General features: G+C 39.1%; 1 protein-coding gene across 1 annotated transcript; it reads left to right on the top strand.

The window, feature by feature from the left end:
* Positions 1-1,367: 1,367 nt before the first annotated feature.
* On the top strand, positions 1,368-4,895 carry LOC111872778 (heat shock 70 kDa protein cognate 4; the record flags this gene model as incomplete). Its single annotated transcript, XM_023866946.2, is given in 4 exon segments — positions 1,368-1,407; positions 2,004-2,216; positions 2,491-2,849; positions 3,061-4,895. Coding segments are annotated over 3 exon segments (1,950 nt in total). The 3' UTR covers positions 4,447-4,895.
* Between the last annotated feature and the right edge of the window lie 9,434 nt (positions 4,896-14,329).

Here is a 14,329-nt window from a genome sequence, read left to right on the forward strand (position 1 = left end):
ACTTATTATATTAAGGCCCTTTTTCACGTTTTTTCGACCAATTTTAATAAAAAAAACGCAAATTAACGGAATAGCCGTTTGAAGAAATTTTCAATTGACATATATCATAAACACGCAAATTAACGAGGTTTCGCTTAAAAAAATAATCTTAACCGCGAAAACTTCACCAAAAAACACAAAAATTCACGCCCATTTCAATCAAAAATAGTGAAAAAAAAACAAGGAAAAAAAAGTACACCAAGACCAACAGAAACACCCAACAACAAACCCGTCCCAGGAAGATTAAAAAATGTAGAGCCTGAATAAAGGACTATCGTGATAGGATAAAACCGGATACAGACTGCCTTGATCTTCAATTTCAGTGGAAATAATTTCTTTATACTTCCTTGCTGAGTCGTCACTGACATTTGCAACACAGATGTTATTTCGCTCAGTTCTGAAAACAGAGGATATGCCGCCCATTGTTGTAATTGGCTTGCAGGCAATTTTTATGACTGGTCATAAACATCGGTATTGCCTTTCCCGAATGTTGAAAGATTTGGATGTCTGAAAATTCCCGATCATTCATGAATACTTCCATGTTTAAAAATATGCGGCTTGGTCACTGACATTTGCTACACAGATTTAGGTGCTCTGTGTCTGAGCTTCTCGACACAAATATTATTCTCCTCAAAATATTTCCACTATAAAATATTTATTCATGAAAAATGCTTAGAAAATGAAAATGACAAGTTCCAGAAGGGCCTCTCTAGGCCCAGTATAATTGATGCCAGGGCCCACTACTGGGCCGCGGTCCGGCGGTTGAGAAGCACTGATATACACATATCCGTGTCTTGTCAGTACCGCGTCCGGTCACTTCCGTGAAATTTCATTAGTGTCAGTGATAATTCATATCATTTCTTTGAACTTGACGGACGCATCCGCACATCTCTCAGAACTTCGACCATAATAATCATAATAATCACCCGGGGCAGGCTACAATAGGCCATTCCGTAGCCGCCGTACTGAGTGGACCCAGTTGGACTCCACCCCCAACTAAGCGAATTAAAAACAGTACTTTTAATTTTAATTCCCATTTACCATAACAAATATGCCATGCTAAATGTGACTTTGTACAAGTTACATGTTAAGTATAACTATTTAAATTAATACTGACAACCTAGTACATATTGACAGCAAAGTTGCAATATGCGAAGCGTCATGTTCTTCAACCAATTGCATTGATAGATTCCAGACTTCCCGCTTGCGCTGAGAATCGGCATTGGCCAGCTCCTTAGAAACTTGTGATACGTGTTAATATACGGGGTGAACGATCAACTGTTGACCATTTCGGTACGAAGTGGGAAAGAAGGGAGTTCAGTTAGAAATTTTGCAAGAAGTGTTGGAAGCTACAAAGCAAAAACAAAGGTATGGCTTTGGAGTTGAATTGAAGGTATATACAGCTGTATAAAATGAAGAATGTGACAAATATTTGTTGTTGGATGTGAAAATTGTATATGGCATTTTATTGTTTTGACAATTTTTAGCCGTTAGTTTCTTTGCGGGGGTAATTTTATTGGTATAGTTGTGGTGTGCTTTTTTTTTTTATTACAGCTAATATTGCTTTCTGCCAACGTTAGTATTAATAGATTTCCATAATGCACAGAATTATATAACCAGGTAGTTGGGTTGTACGCCATATTTAGAGAAAATTAAAGATGTCTTTCGGCCCAAATTACATTTTAAAGTGCATTTTTAAAAACACATTCTAACTTGTGTTTGTTAAGTAAGGTCGGTAAACGCTTGTGCACGAAATAACCGTATTATGTAGCCAGTACCGATGTGAATAGCGGGGCAGTTGTAGCTAACTTCGAACACTGGGACTCCCACCCCCCATGTAACATTCCATTGGCCACAAAGCAGTTATCTGGTCTTGTCTCTTACGGTATGAATCAAGAAGCTTAAATTACAGAACATAACCCCCTTCCCGTGCAGGGTTAATATGGTGGTGGTGTATTTTTCAGCCCCAGATATGGCAAAAGCGCCAGCAGTTGGCATTGATTTGGGCACAACTTACTCGTGTGTGGGTGTGTTCCAACATGGCAAAGTTGAAATCATTGCAAATGACCAGGGCAATCGAACAACGCCAAGTTACGTTGCTTTCACAGATACAGAAAGATTGATCGGTGATGCAGCAAAGAATCAAGTGGCCATGAACCCCAATAACACAATTTTTGGTACGTATTAAATTTTAAGATTTAACCAGTACTGATTGTTTTCAAGAAGAGAATCAGAGCCATGTTCAGATGCTAATAATCTGTCCAACATTTTTTTATCATGCTACCTTTGTTAACTACAATTTAAATATCTATTTCACTGAAGCTAGAAAATTTCTACTTTCAGTTTTCTTTAGAGTGTACTGTAATTTGGTTTCCATTGAGTGGCTGTATGTTCAATTTGAGTTTGGTTTGTGTTACATTGTGAGTAGAACAGTTTTATTTCTTTTTCCAGATGCAAAACGTCTTATTGGGCGTCGGTTTGATGACTCAACAGTGCAAGCTGACATGAAACATTGGCCATTTACTGTTATAAATGAAACAGGGAAACCAAAGATTCAAGTGCAGTACAAAGGAGAAAGTAAGACTTTCTTCCCTGAGGAGGTCAGCTCCATGGTACTGACCAAGATGAAAGAGACTGCAGAGGCCTATTTGGGCAAATCTGTAACTAGTGCAGTCATCACAGTTCCTGCCTACTTCAATGATTCCCAGAGGCAAGCCACTAAGGATTCGGGTGCTATCGCAGGACTAAATGTCCTCAGGATTATCAACGAGCCCACAGCAGCAGCTATTGCCTATGGTCTTGACAAGAAGGTAAGTGACACAGTTGCAAGACTTGCTGCAAAATGAACTTGCAAGTTTTGTTGGTGTTCAACAGGTAGAACTCGGTAATGGGTGAATATCACCCATCCGCACCCACTTTGATTTCATGAATGTTCTTGTAGGATGGTCCTCTTCAGTAGCACATCAGGAACACTTGGTAGAAACCTCAGTATTGTCAGGGTCTAATCCTTAATTTTTGCAGGGTCATGGGGAACGTAATGTCCTTATTTTCGACTTGGGTGGCGGTACCTTTGATGTCTCCATCCTTACGATTGAAGATGGAATCTTCGAAGTCAAGTCTACTGCTGGCGATACTCATCTGGGTGGCGAAGACTTCGACAACCGAATGGTGAACCACTTCGTCCAAGAATTCAAGCGCAAATACAAAAAGGACCTAACATCTAACAAGCGTGCTGTTAGAAGACTGCGCACTGCCTGTGAGCGCGCAAAGCGCACGCTTTCTTCCTCCACCCAAGCCAGCATTGAGATTGATTCGCTGTTTGAGGGTATCGACTTCTACACATCCATTACCCGAGCCAGGTTCGAGGAACTGAATGCAGACTTGTTCCGCAGTACCATGGAGCCAGTTGAAAAGTCCCTTCGAGATGCCAAGATGGACAAAGCACAGATCCATGACATTGTCCTGGTTGGTGGATCAACCCGTATTCCAAAGGTACAGAAACTCTTGCAGGATTTCTTCAATGGGAAGGAATTGAACAAGTCTATCAACCCTGATGAGGCAGTGGCATATGGTGCAGCTGTACAGGCAGCAATTCTGGCGGGAGATAAGTCTGAGGAGGTGCAGGACCTGCTTCTGTTGGATGTGACACCCCTTTCTCTTGGTATTGAGACAGCCGGAGGGGTGATGACTGTGCTCATAAAGCGCAACACGACCATCCCCACAAAACAGACACAGACATTTACTACCTACTCAGACAACCAACCAGGTGTCCTGATTCAGGTGTACGAGGGTGAACGAGCGATGACCAAAGACAACAACCTTCTTGGAAAGTTTGAGCTGACTGGTATTCCTCCCGCACCACGTGGCGTTCCACAGATTGAGGTCACATTTGATATTGATGCCAATGGTATTCTGAACGTGACTGCTGTGGAGAAGTCAACAGGGAAAGAAAACAAGATCACAATCACCAATGATAAGGGCAGACTCAGCAAAGAGGAGATAGAACGCATGGTGAACGATGCAGAGAAATACCGAGCTGAGGACGAGAAGCAGAAGCAGACCATTTCTGCCAAGAACGCCCTAGAGTCGTACTGTTTCAACATGAAGAGTGCCGTGGAGGATGAGAAGCTGAAGGACAAGATATCCGAATCTGACAAAACTACCATCATGGACAAATGCAATGAGGTTATCCGTTGGCTGGATGCTAATCATCTTGCCGAGAAAGAAGAGTTTGAGTCTCAACAGAAGGAATTGGAAGCAGTTTGCAATCCCATCATGACAAAACTGTACCAGGGAGCTGGTGGCATGCCAGGAGGGATGCCTGGGGGTTTCCCAGGTGCAGGGGGGCCTGCACCAGGGGCTGGAGGAGCAGCTGGAGCAGGACCAACTATTGAAGAAGTAGATTAAAAATGATGGAATCCCAAAATATATTAACGCCAAGCTGTAAGGCCAAGGCTGGCTTCTTCAGATTTCCATGTGAATAATAATTTTGTCATACATTACAAGTTTGTTCAGGGTCACAGTACTATGTTGTGTTTGCTAGATACTTGGAACTATGTAACAGCTGTTTATGCAATTATTTATTGAATTACAATTAAAAGCACACGTTCCTTATATTTTTGAAGTTTTAAAACTATGTAACAGCTGTTTATGCAATTATTTATTGAATTACAATTAAAAGCACACGTTCCTTATATTTTTGAAGTTTTAAAACTATGTAACAGCTGTTTATGCAATTATTTATTGAATTACAATTAAAAGCACACGTTCCTTATATTTTTGAAGTTTTAAAACTATGTAACAGCTGTTTATGCAATTATTTATTGAATTACAATTAAAAGCGCACGTTCCTTATATTTTTGAAGTTTTAATTTGCTTTACATGCTCTATTCATTCTCTCTATCCATTGCTACAGCAGTCGCCTGCCTGAGTTGCAAGGAACGTAACTGACATTGTGCAATTTTTTTTTTTTGGTAAGGAAATATGGCTGGCTTATTATGTTTCAAGGGTTGTGAAAAGTAAGCGGTATTTAGCTAGCTACAGTATATACCTGAATGAACAGAGATCCAGCAGTAATCCTGATGTATTTTATTATATAAATGTTCCCTACCCATTGGTTAAATTGTGGTAACACGAGTTCAGGTTACTGGGAAAGTTTCGTATAACCTTGTCCTGTCTTTCCCCCCTATATACCATATTTACGCATGTATAGGCCGCACATTTTTTGCCAAAAATTCAAGAGGAAAACTGGGGTGTGGCTTATATTTGAAATCACACTTCATTTAAAAAAAATTATATTCATAATTAGTAATACAGAGTGTTCTACTCCTGAAATAATATTCCAAGAAAATTATTTTTTCTATAATTTGTCTGAAAATTGTGCTGCGGCCTATACATGCGTAAATACGGTACTGATATATTACAACTACAAAAAGGGACATTTTACATGAGAGCTTTACGAAGTTCAAGGCTACAGTCTGCTTGTATGTGACATTACAGTGTTTGGTAACAAGGTACCAAAATTTGGGAGGACCCTGAGTAGAAGACAGCACCCTATTCATATTACTATTTACCAGTATGCACTTTTGTGACATTCTTGTGTTTCTTCAAAGAATTTGAATTCATAACCTAAATTCTACGTTGCTTTACACACTGATTGTAGAAGTTCTTGATTATGTATGACCAGTGTCATGAGGCTCAGTTAAAATGGAAAGGGTAATTATATTTATAGGAGACAGTCCACCAGGTGCAATAACAGGAGAATATGAAAGCTTGCCTTTACATGTTTCAACTACTATTAGCCAGCACTATCAAGAAATGCTTTACTTATGTGATTGAACATAAATTGTCATAACAGGTCTTTACCAGCATTAGAAACTGAAATTATGTCAAAATAAGTTGGGGATGTTAAAAATAATCACTTAATTCAGATTAAAATGTCTTGTGTAAGTAGAGAAACATAATAAAGACTGCTTTCTTTATACCAGATTCTAAACGGTTCTGACGATGGTAGATGACGCAGAATTACTAGGTTTTTGGACTTTTCCCATCGTCTGGGATTCTACTGTAGCTTACAGAGAATATCTTGTAGACTATCATGTTGCATCAAATAAAGTTTGTTTTTCTTTGTGGCATCTAGATTCACATCATTGGCATAGACCAACAGCTGATGTGTCCCATTTAATTTCAGTCCCACCTGGTTTTCCTGGACCTTCCTAATGGCATATTCTAAAGCAAAGTTGAAAAAGAGTGGCGATAAAGTGTCTCCTTGTTTAGACCATTCTGGATAGGAAATCTATCAGACATATGTTTACCTACACAGACTTCACTATACATTTCGTTTAAACACATTTTAATCAACCTAAGTAGTTTCATGGGTATCCCAAACTCTTTATCAGAATATTGTAGGAGGAGCGTTCTGTATATAATGCCTCCTATTTAAAAAAAAACTACAACATACAGAAAGCATAATAATGCAGTTAAATAGAGCAAGATTTCAGCTACTTACATTTATTTTTCCACAATCACAGTTCGTTATGTACTTTTGCCAGTGATGAACAACAGCCCGCATGCCGTGCCCGTTGAAGTCTGCCCCAGCAGAGGCTAGCCAATTTCTTAAAAGCTGCAATGACAGCATCGTTGTCTGGAAAATGTTGCCCATGTAGTCCAGCTTTCATAGGCCCAAAGAGATGGAAGTCTGAAGGTGCTTAAACCGGGGCTATAAGGTGGATGTGGTAGGACAGTCCAGCTAAACTTTGCAATGTGCACGGTGGTTGCCAAACTGGTATGGGGTCTAGCATTATCGTGTTGCAAGCGAAAGGTTGTCTACGTCTCTGACCTGACTCGGGAAATGTGGGCTTTCAGCTTAGTAAGTGTAGTCTTTTAGCTTTCAGAATTGACAGTCTCACCAGGTTCCATGAAATCCAACAAAATCACACCCGCCTATCCAAAAAGACCATGCACATCACTATCCTTGCCGATGGCTATGTCTTGAACTTTTTTCTTGGGGAATCCGAATATCACCTCTCCACGGACTGTCTTTTGGATTCTGGCTCATAGTGGTGACACCACGTCTCATCTCCAGTGATGAAGCTGTCCAGAAACTTGTCACCTTCAGCCTCAAACTCGTGCAACAGTTCCTGACAGACTTCCATTCGACGAGTTTTGTGGTCCTGTGTAAGCATCCTCGGGACCCACCTGGAACAAACTTTGCAATAATCCAGCTTCTCCAACATCGTTTCCAATGCATTACAGCCGATATTAATCCATGCACACAGTTTCCTTGTCATTATCCGCCAATCTGTATGGATGAGCTGATCGAGGAGCTGTTCATTGTCAGGAGTGGCAGCTGAGCAGGGATGCCCAGGGCGTGGCTTGTTGTGCACTTCACTTTCGCCACTACCCACTGCCTCACTGTGCTGACATCCACTGTATTTTCTCTGTACAACCTTAGCAAGCATCAGTGGATGTCAATGGGTGAAATTTGTTCGGCAGTGAGAAAGTCAGTAACACATCTATGTTTCGTATGCACTTCTATGTCAGATGCCATTTCGTAGACTGCTCTTCTGTCGCTATCTGTCGCACAACAACCAAACTAACAGTACGTTGGTGGGAAAGTTCAACCTTTACTACAACACCAACATCCAGCTCAGACGTTACAGATTAACACAAAAAAATAGGAGGCATTATATATGGAATGCCCTTCGTACAATACTTCCCTCCTAACTGAATCATAGGCTTTCTAATAGCTGATGTACTGTCTCATTGTACTCCCATTTTTCTCCAATATCTGACAAATGCAAAAGATCTGATCTGTAGTTGATCTGTTACATTGAAACCCACACTGATGATCCACAATAATTTCATCTATATATGGACTTAACCATGAGAGAAGAATATTGGATAAAATTTTGTATGAAGTTGATAGCAGTTATATCCCCCGATAATTACTACAGTCAGTTTTATCACCCTTCTTTTGAACTGGTACAATAATAGACTCCTTCCACTGATAGGCAATTTTTTCTTATGCCAAATAGAAGTAATTAGATTGTGTATCTTAGAACATAATATTCTGCCTTCTGCCGGAATTTGACTGGTGATTTATACGGTTTCAATTTTGCAATAGCACTTTCAACCTCAAAAGGGCTAGCATCAGGTATTAACGGCTCAGCTGTATGGATTTCTGTCTGCCTAACATCACTGACCCTATGTACATTCAATAACTGAGAGTAGTAGTTCCTCCACCTATTCAAAATGTTGTGGGAATCTGCAGGCAGTCTGTCACACTAGTAAACTAAATTATAGAATAATTGACACCATCCAGTGTGATTCAATTTATAGATATTTATTGCTTTTACATGTTTCGGTCAGCTGACCATCTTCAGAAGGCATAAGATTATGTTCAGGAACTACTACTCGTATTACAGGATTCGTAACACATACTTAAAAGTTTTTATATAAGTTATTTACAGTTATCTGGATTAAAAAATCTCATTGATGTCTAATATTTAAGATCTTGAACTGATATAGTTTAAGTCCTTGTGCATCTTCTGTTAAAATGGAAAGTTGGGTTATTATTTGGAATTCTCAGAGGTCCTTGCAGTGATGCCTCAAAACACAGTAAAATGGAAACAACAAGACATCACAACGATACAGAACCATATCAAGCTAAAAAGAAAGGGGGGGGGGGCATCACTGCAGTACCTATGAGGGCTCCAAATAATACCCCAACTTTCTGTTCTAACAGAGATGTACAAAGACCCAAAACATACTGGTTCAAGATCTTAATTATTAGACATAAATGAGATTTTAATCCAGATAATTGTAAATAACTTATGTAAAAATTTGTAAGTATGTATTATGAAGTTTGTCTGCAGACAATTCAGTCGGCAAAAATGTTACCCACAATACACTGTACTCGGTCGTGCACATTAGATGCCCACAGTCCTCCTTTCATAGTACAATGAATACCTTTGCCACCCTGATCTTTTGTATTGCAGACGTTCTTACTCTGTTTTCAGAAATGTGTCTAATATCACTTCACTCATTTATCAGGAGAAAATTTCTCAGCGTAGCACATCAATCCAACATACCCTTATTGAAATGCACTGGACATTGTGAAATATAACATACACTGAAGACATTCATAAGTGTTTAGAAGAGCTAAGTTGGGTAAACTTGAACACATGTTTCTTTCTGTCAGAGTTATTTGTTTTCAACATCCTAACTTTGTTCACAACCTACACTTGAAAGCTATATAAAACATAGATTTTCAGCTACATTAATCTATTATATATTACATATAGCAGGCAATAATACTGATGTTTTCACATATTATTAGTTGCAGTAGTATGAAGAAACCCAAGAATATGAAATACACTCTTGTTAGCAAGATAAATATTGGATATAGTAATATATCAAAAGCAATAAAATAATTGCAGAACTATGACAAACCTCATGGATCTGAAATATACTCATGTTTAGAAGAGTAATATGAATGGAATAACACAACCGAAGCACTGTAATGACCCTTAACTCCATGGATCTGAGTCACTCTTGAGAAGCAAACAGTTGCTCATTCACACAACAGACTTCCAGCATTTATGGAACCCAGAGGATCATTACTGTGTTAACACCCACCACTGTTCTCTATCCTGAGCAAGGTGAATCCAGTCTACACACCCCAATCCTATTTCTCTGAGATCAATTTTAATATTATCCTCCTATCTATATCTATGTCTTCCCAATGGTCTGTTTAATTCAGGTTTTCCTACCAAAACAATGTACCCACTTCACTTGTCTCTGCCCACCTCATCCTCCTTGACTTGATCATTCTAATTTGGTGATTATTACAACTTATGACATTCCTCATGACATTTCCTCCAACCACCTACCACCACATCCCTGTCAGATCAAAATATTCTCCTCAGCACCATGTCTTTTCTCTTCCCTTAAAGTTAAGGGACAAAGTTTCACTTCCACAGAAAATTACAGACAGAATCAATCTGTATATTTTAAAATTTACGTTTTTTGAGATCAGACAAGAAGCCAATGAGCTCTGAACTGAATGGTTAGTAGGCATTACCCAAACTAACGAAGCTTACAAATCTGCACTATATTCAAGTTTAAAAGTTTAATATTACTTACTTATGGAGCTGAGCCCTTCTTGAGGAGAAGCCAAATCTGCAGCTACTCAAGAATTTCCCAGTATTTTATGGAACCCGAAGGTTCGTTACCATGTTCACAAGAGCCCTCCACTGGTCCCTATCCTGAGCCAGCTCAATCCAATCCATACCATCCCATTTTCTCTCTCAAAGATCAATTTAATATTGTCCACCCACCTACACCTTCGTCTTCCCAGTGGACCCTTACCTTCTAGCTTTCCCACCTTGTCTTCCTTGTCTCCCCCATTCGTGCTACATGCCCTGCCCATCTCATTCTCCTTGACTTGATCATTCTAATTATACTTGGAGAAGAGTACAAGTTATGAAGCTCCTCATTATGCAGTTTTCTCCAAACTCCTGTCACTTCATCCCTCTTCAGTCCAAATGTTCTCCTCAACACCCTGTTCTCGAACACCCTCAGTCTATGTTCCTCCATTAATGTCAGAGACCAAGTTTCACACCCATACAAAACCACTGGCAAAATTATAGTTTTGTATATTCTAATTTTTATGTTTTTGGACAGCAGACAAGAAGACAAAAGGTTCTGGACTGAATGGTAGCAAGCATTACGCGAGTTCAATCTCCACTTAATTTCCTCCTCAATCAGGTTTTGATTTATTATCGTCATTCCCAAATATCTGAACTGTGCCACATTTTCAGAACATCTGTTTCCTGTTTTTATGTCATGATTTTGCCCTGCATTTTGGTGATGAGACAGCAACATATACTTAGTTTTCTCTTTGTTTACTTCTAGACCAACCTCCTTACTTGCGTCAATTAAAGTTTGTGTGTTTTTCTTTATGGTATCTTGATTCACATCATCAGCATAGACCAACAGCTGATGTGTCCCATTTAATTTCAGTCCCACCTGGTTTTCCTGGACCTTCCTAATGGCATATTCTAAAGCAAAGTTGAAAAGGAGTGGTGATAAAGCATCTCCTTGTTTTAGACCATTCTGGATAGGAAATTTATCAGACAAATATTTACCTGTATGGACTTCACTATAACTTTCAAACGCGTTTTAATCAGCTTAACTAGTTTCATGGGTATCCCAAACTCAATCAGAATACTGCACAATACCTCCCTCCTAACTGAATCATTGGCTTTCTTGAAGTCTACAAATAGCTGATATACTGTCTCACTGTACTCCCATTTTTTCTCCAGTATCTGATGAATGCAAAGGTCTGATCTGTAACACTGAACCCCATACTGATGATCCCCAATACTTTCATCTATGTATAGACTTAACCTTGAGAGAAGAATATTGGATAAAATTTTGTATGAAATTGATAGCAGTGATAATTACTACAGTCAGTTTTATCACCCTTCCTGTCAAATGGTACAATGATAGATTCCTTGCACTGACCAGGCAATTTTTTCTTATGCCAAATAGAAGTAATTAGCTTATGGATCTTAGAACATAATATTTTGCCTCCTGCTTGAAGAAGATCTGCCGGAATTTGATCACTACCTGGCGATTTATACCTTTTCAATTTTGCAATAGCAATTTCATCCTCAAAAGGGCTGGAATCAGGTATTAACAGCTCAGCTGTATGGATTTCTGCTTAACATCACTGACCCTATGTACATTCAATAACTAAAGAGTAGTAGGTCTTCCAGCTGTTCAAAATGTTGTGGGAATCTGCAAGCAGATCACCATTCTCATCCTTCAGTAAGTTACTTCTAGGTTGGTAACCCCTCTTAAAGTCATTCATTCCTCTGTACAGGTCTCTAATGTTCTTGTTCTTACTGTTCATTTCAAGCTCATCAATTTTGTCTTTCAGATATTCCCTCTTTCTATTCCTGAAATGCCTGATGGTTTTGCATCTTATATAGAAGTTTAATACTGAAGTACTAAAGTAATTAAGTAACTTAAAGCACCTTATGAATCTTATGTTAATACTGAATGGAACAATATAACGAAAATCTGCTGGTGATAGATGGACTGCCTGCATGAATAGGAATGTGTTCCAGAAGAGGGCACCAGTGTGTTGCGATAGGTTCTGGTGGGAGGCAGGACATTTAGAACTGAAGGCAGGGGACCAAAAGAATGGGTATGTAACAAAGGGGCAGATGGTTGTAGGGCTGAATGTGAAGCCAAATCTCAGCCACATGGAATTGCCACTCTGTTCAGGTCTATCCTTTCAGGTGTAGAACAGTCACTTTCCAAGAAATGTCTGCTGCAAATATATTTATTGTGCAGCATTCTAGCGAACTCAATAATGCAGGATATCCCAACTTTTCCTGCCCATGCCAAAGCCTCTAAAAGTAGAACATGTTGTCTCAAAAGCTAGAAATAATTCAGCAGTGACCATTAGAAATATGGTGAAGGCACTAAATTTTGGGGTTATGTCTAAGAAAGTTAATGTAGACACAGGCCAAACTTGAATCCATAGTTGGATTATAAATTTACAACATTTAACTGTGATATCAACAACAACAGACTATTAGAACTAGAAGTAGGTGATCAGAAAGTTGGCTTCATGAATTCTGAAGTGAACACCTTCTTTAGTTTCTGAGTCGATTTAATAGTGCTCCCTGTTATTGGTTACTTACAGTTAGAAAACTGAAACTGAATTAATTAAATTATGATGAGGGTAACAGAAGCAACAATGACTAAGCAATACATAATTAAGCCATTACATCAGGAATGAAAACAAACATACTGTGTTAGTTCCCTGGTAAAACTAAGAATTTTAATTTATTCTGCCTATGGGTTGAATGGTATCCTGAGGCAGCACATATTTTTCTACGCTCCATGTTGTACTACAAGAAGCAATATAAAAATCGTAACACAATCATGGTACAGTACAAGGGTCTTGATATTCCATAGATCTTTCCTTGGGCTGAACCAGAGAATGCAGAACATGTCATAACACAAATATAAAGACTTACTTGCGGCCTCTGTAGTCTAGGGGTAACGTTTCCACCTCATGACTCAAGGTACACGGGTTCAAACCCGGCGGAGGTCATGGAATTTGTAAGGGCGGAAAAAATTCGGGGAACAAGTCCTCTGGGAGGGACTTTAAGCCATGGGTCCCGTGTCGTAGATTTATGGCACATAAAAGAACCTCATGTCTCTAGTAGACCTCTGAGCTAAATTAGGCAAATTTTCCCGCCCAAGTAGTTTCCAATGCCTCCGGTACATGGGGAAAGTATTAGGTACCACTGCCAGATGAGGACTGACCTCGCTGACAGAAAGGGACTAATTATCAGATACCACTGCCAGTAGAGGGCCAACCTCGCTTGCAGAAAGGGGCTGATAACGGGCACCAGTACCGGTAGGGTATGGAGACAGTAGAAATTAAAGGGGGATGCACAATTGACCAATAACTGGTCTAAGTGCATGGGGAAACCCACCTCCTCCAACAATGAATGAATGAAGACTTACTTCCATGAAATTATTACAAATATAATTTAAAGGGGACATGTAAGAGTGGTTTTCAGGATTGCATGCATGATGAATAGTGGGTATTTTGGATTATCTATTGTTTTAATAATCTGCATTACTCCTTCACCCCATTACTAGGAATATTCAAGAGATCATTGTATTAGGAAATGTACGGGGATAAAAGTGTTAAGGAAATTTAAACACTAAATAAAAAATGTTTCAGGAACGTATATCTATCTCCAAGTTTGTGGCATCAGAACTTGGATAGTAGCAATTTCACAATATGCACAGTAATATTATAAAACCATAAACCAACATGTGAGAAATATACAAAGCAATATGGACAAAAACTGGAAGCAATGCTAAATAAAACATACAATATTCAACATTTTCTTTTATCATATGTGGAGGTGCAAGGCTAGTTATTAAATAAGAGGAGGAAGTTGTCACCTTTTACACAGCACCATTTTCAGTGTCCAGTTGAGGAAAATCACAAATCTCATCTGGATAGTTGTTCTTCCAGACAAGATTGAACCAGCTGCCCCTGAAATAAAACATCAATGTTGTATGTCTTCCAAAGTAACTGTGTGAGAAATATACAAGATTACAACAGCTTACCTTCCTGGCAGACACAGGGATCTCTGCACATTCACACTTATCCTGTAGCACTCTAATGCGGAAAATTTTGTAAAGAGCTCGCATACAGTAATGGCTCTTCAATAGACATACGTACACA

Source organism: Cryptotermes secundus, unplaced genomic scaffold, assembly GCF_002891405.2.
Source record: "Cryptotermes secundus unplaced genomic scaffold, Csec_1.0 scaffold1021, whole genome shotgun sequence".
NCBI classification, from domain to species: Eukaryota; Metazoa; Arthropoda; class Insecta; order Blattodea; family Kalotermitidae; genus Cryptotermes; species Cryptotermes secundus.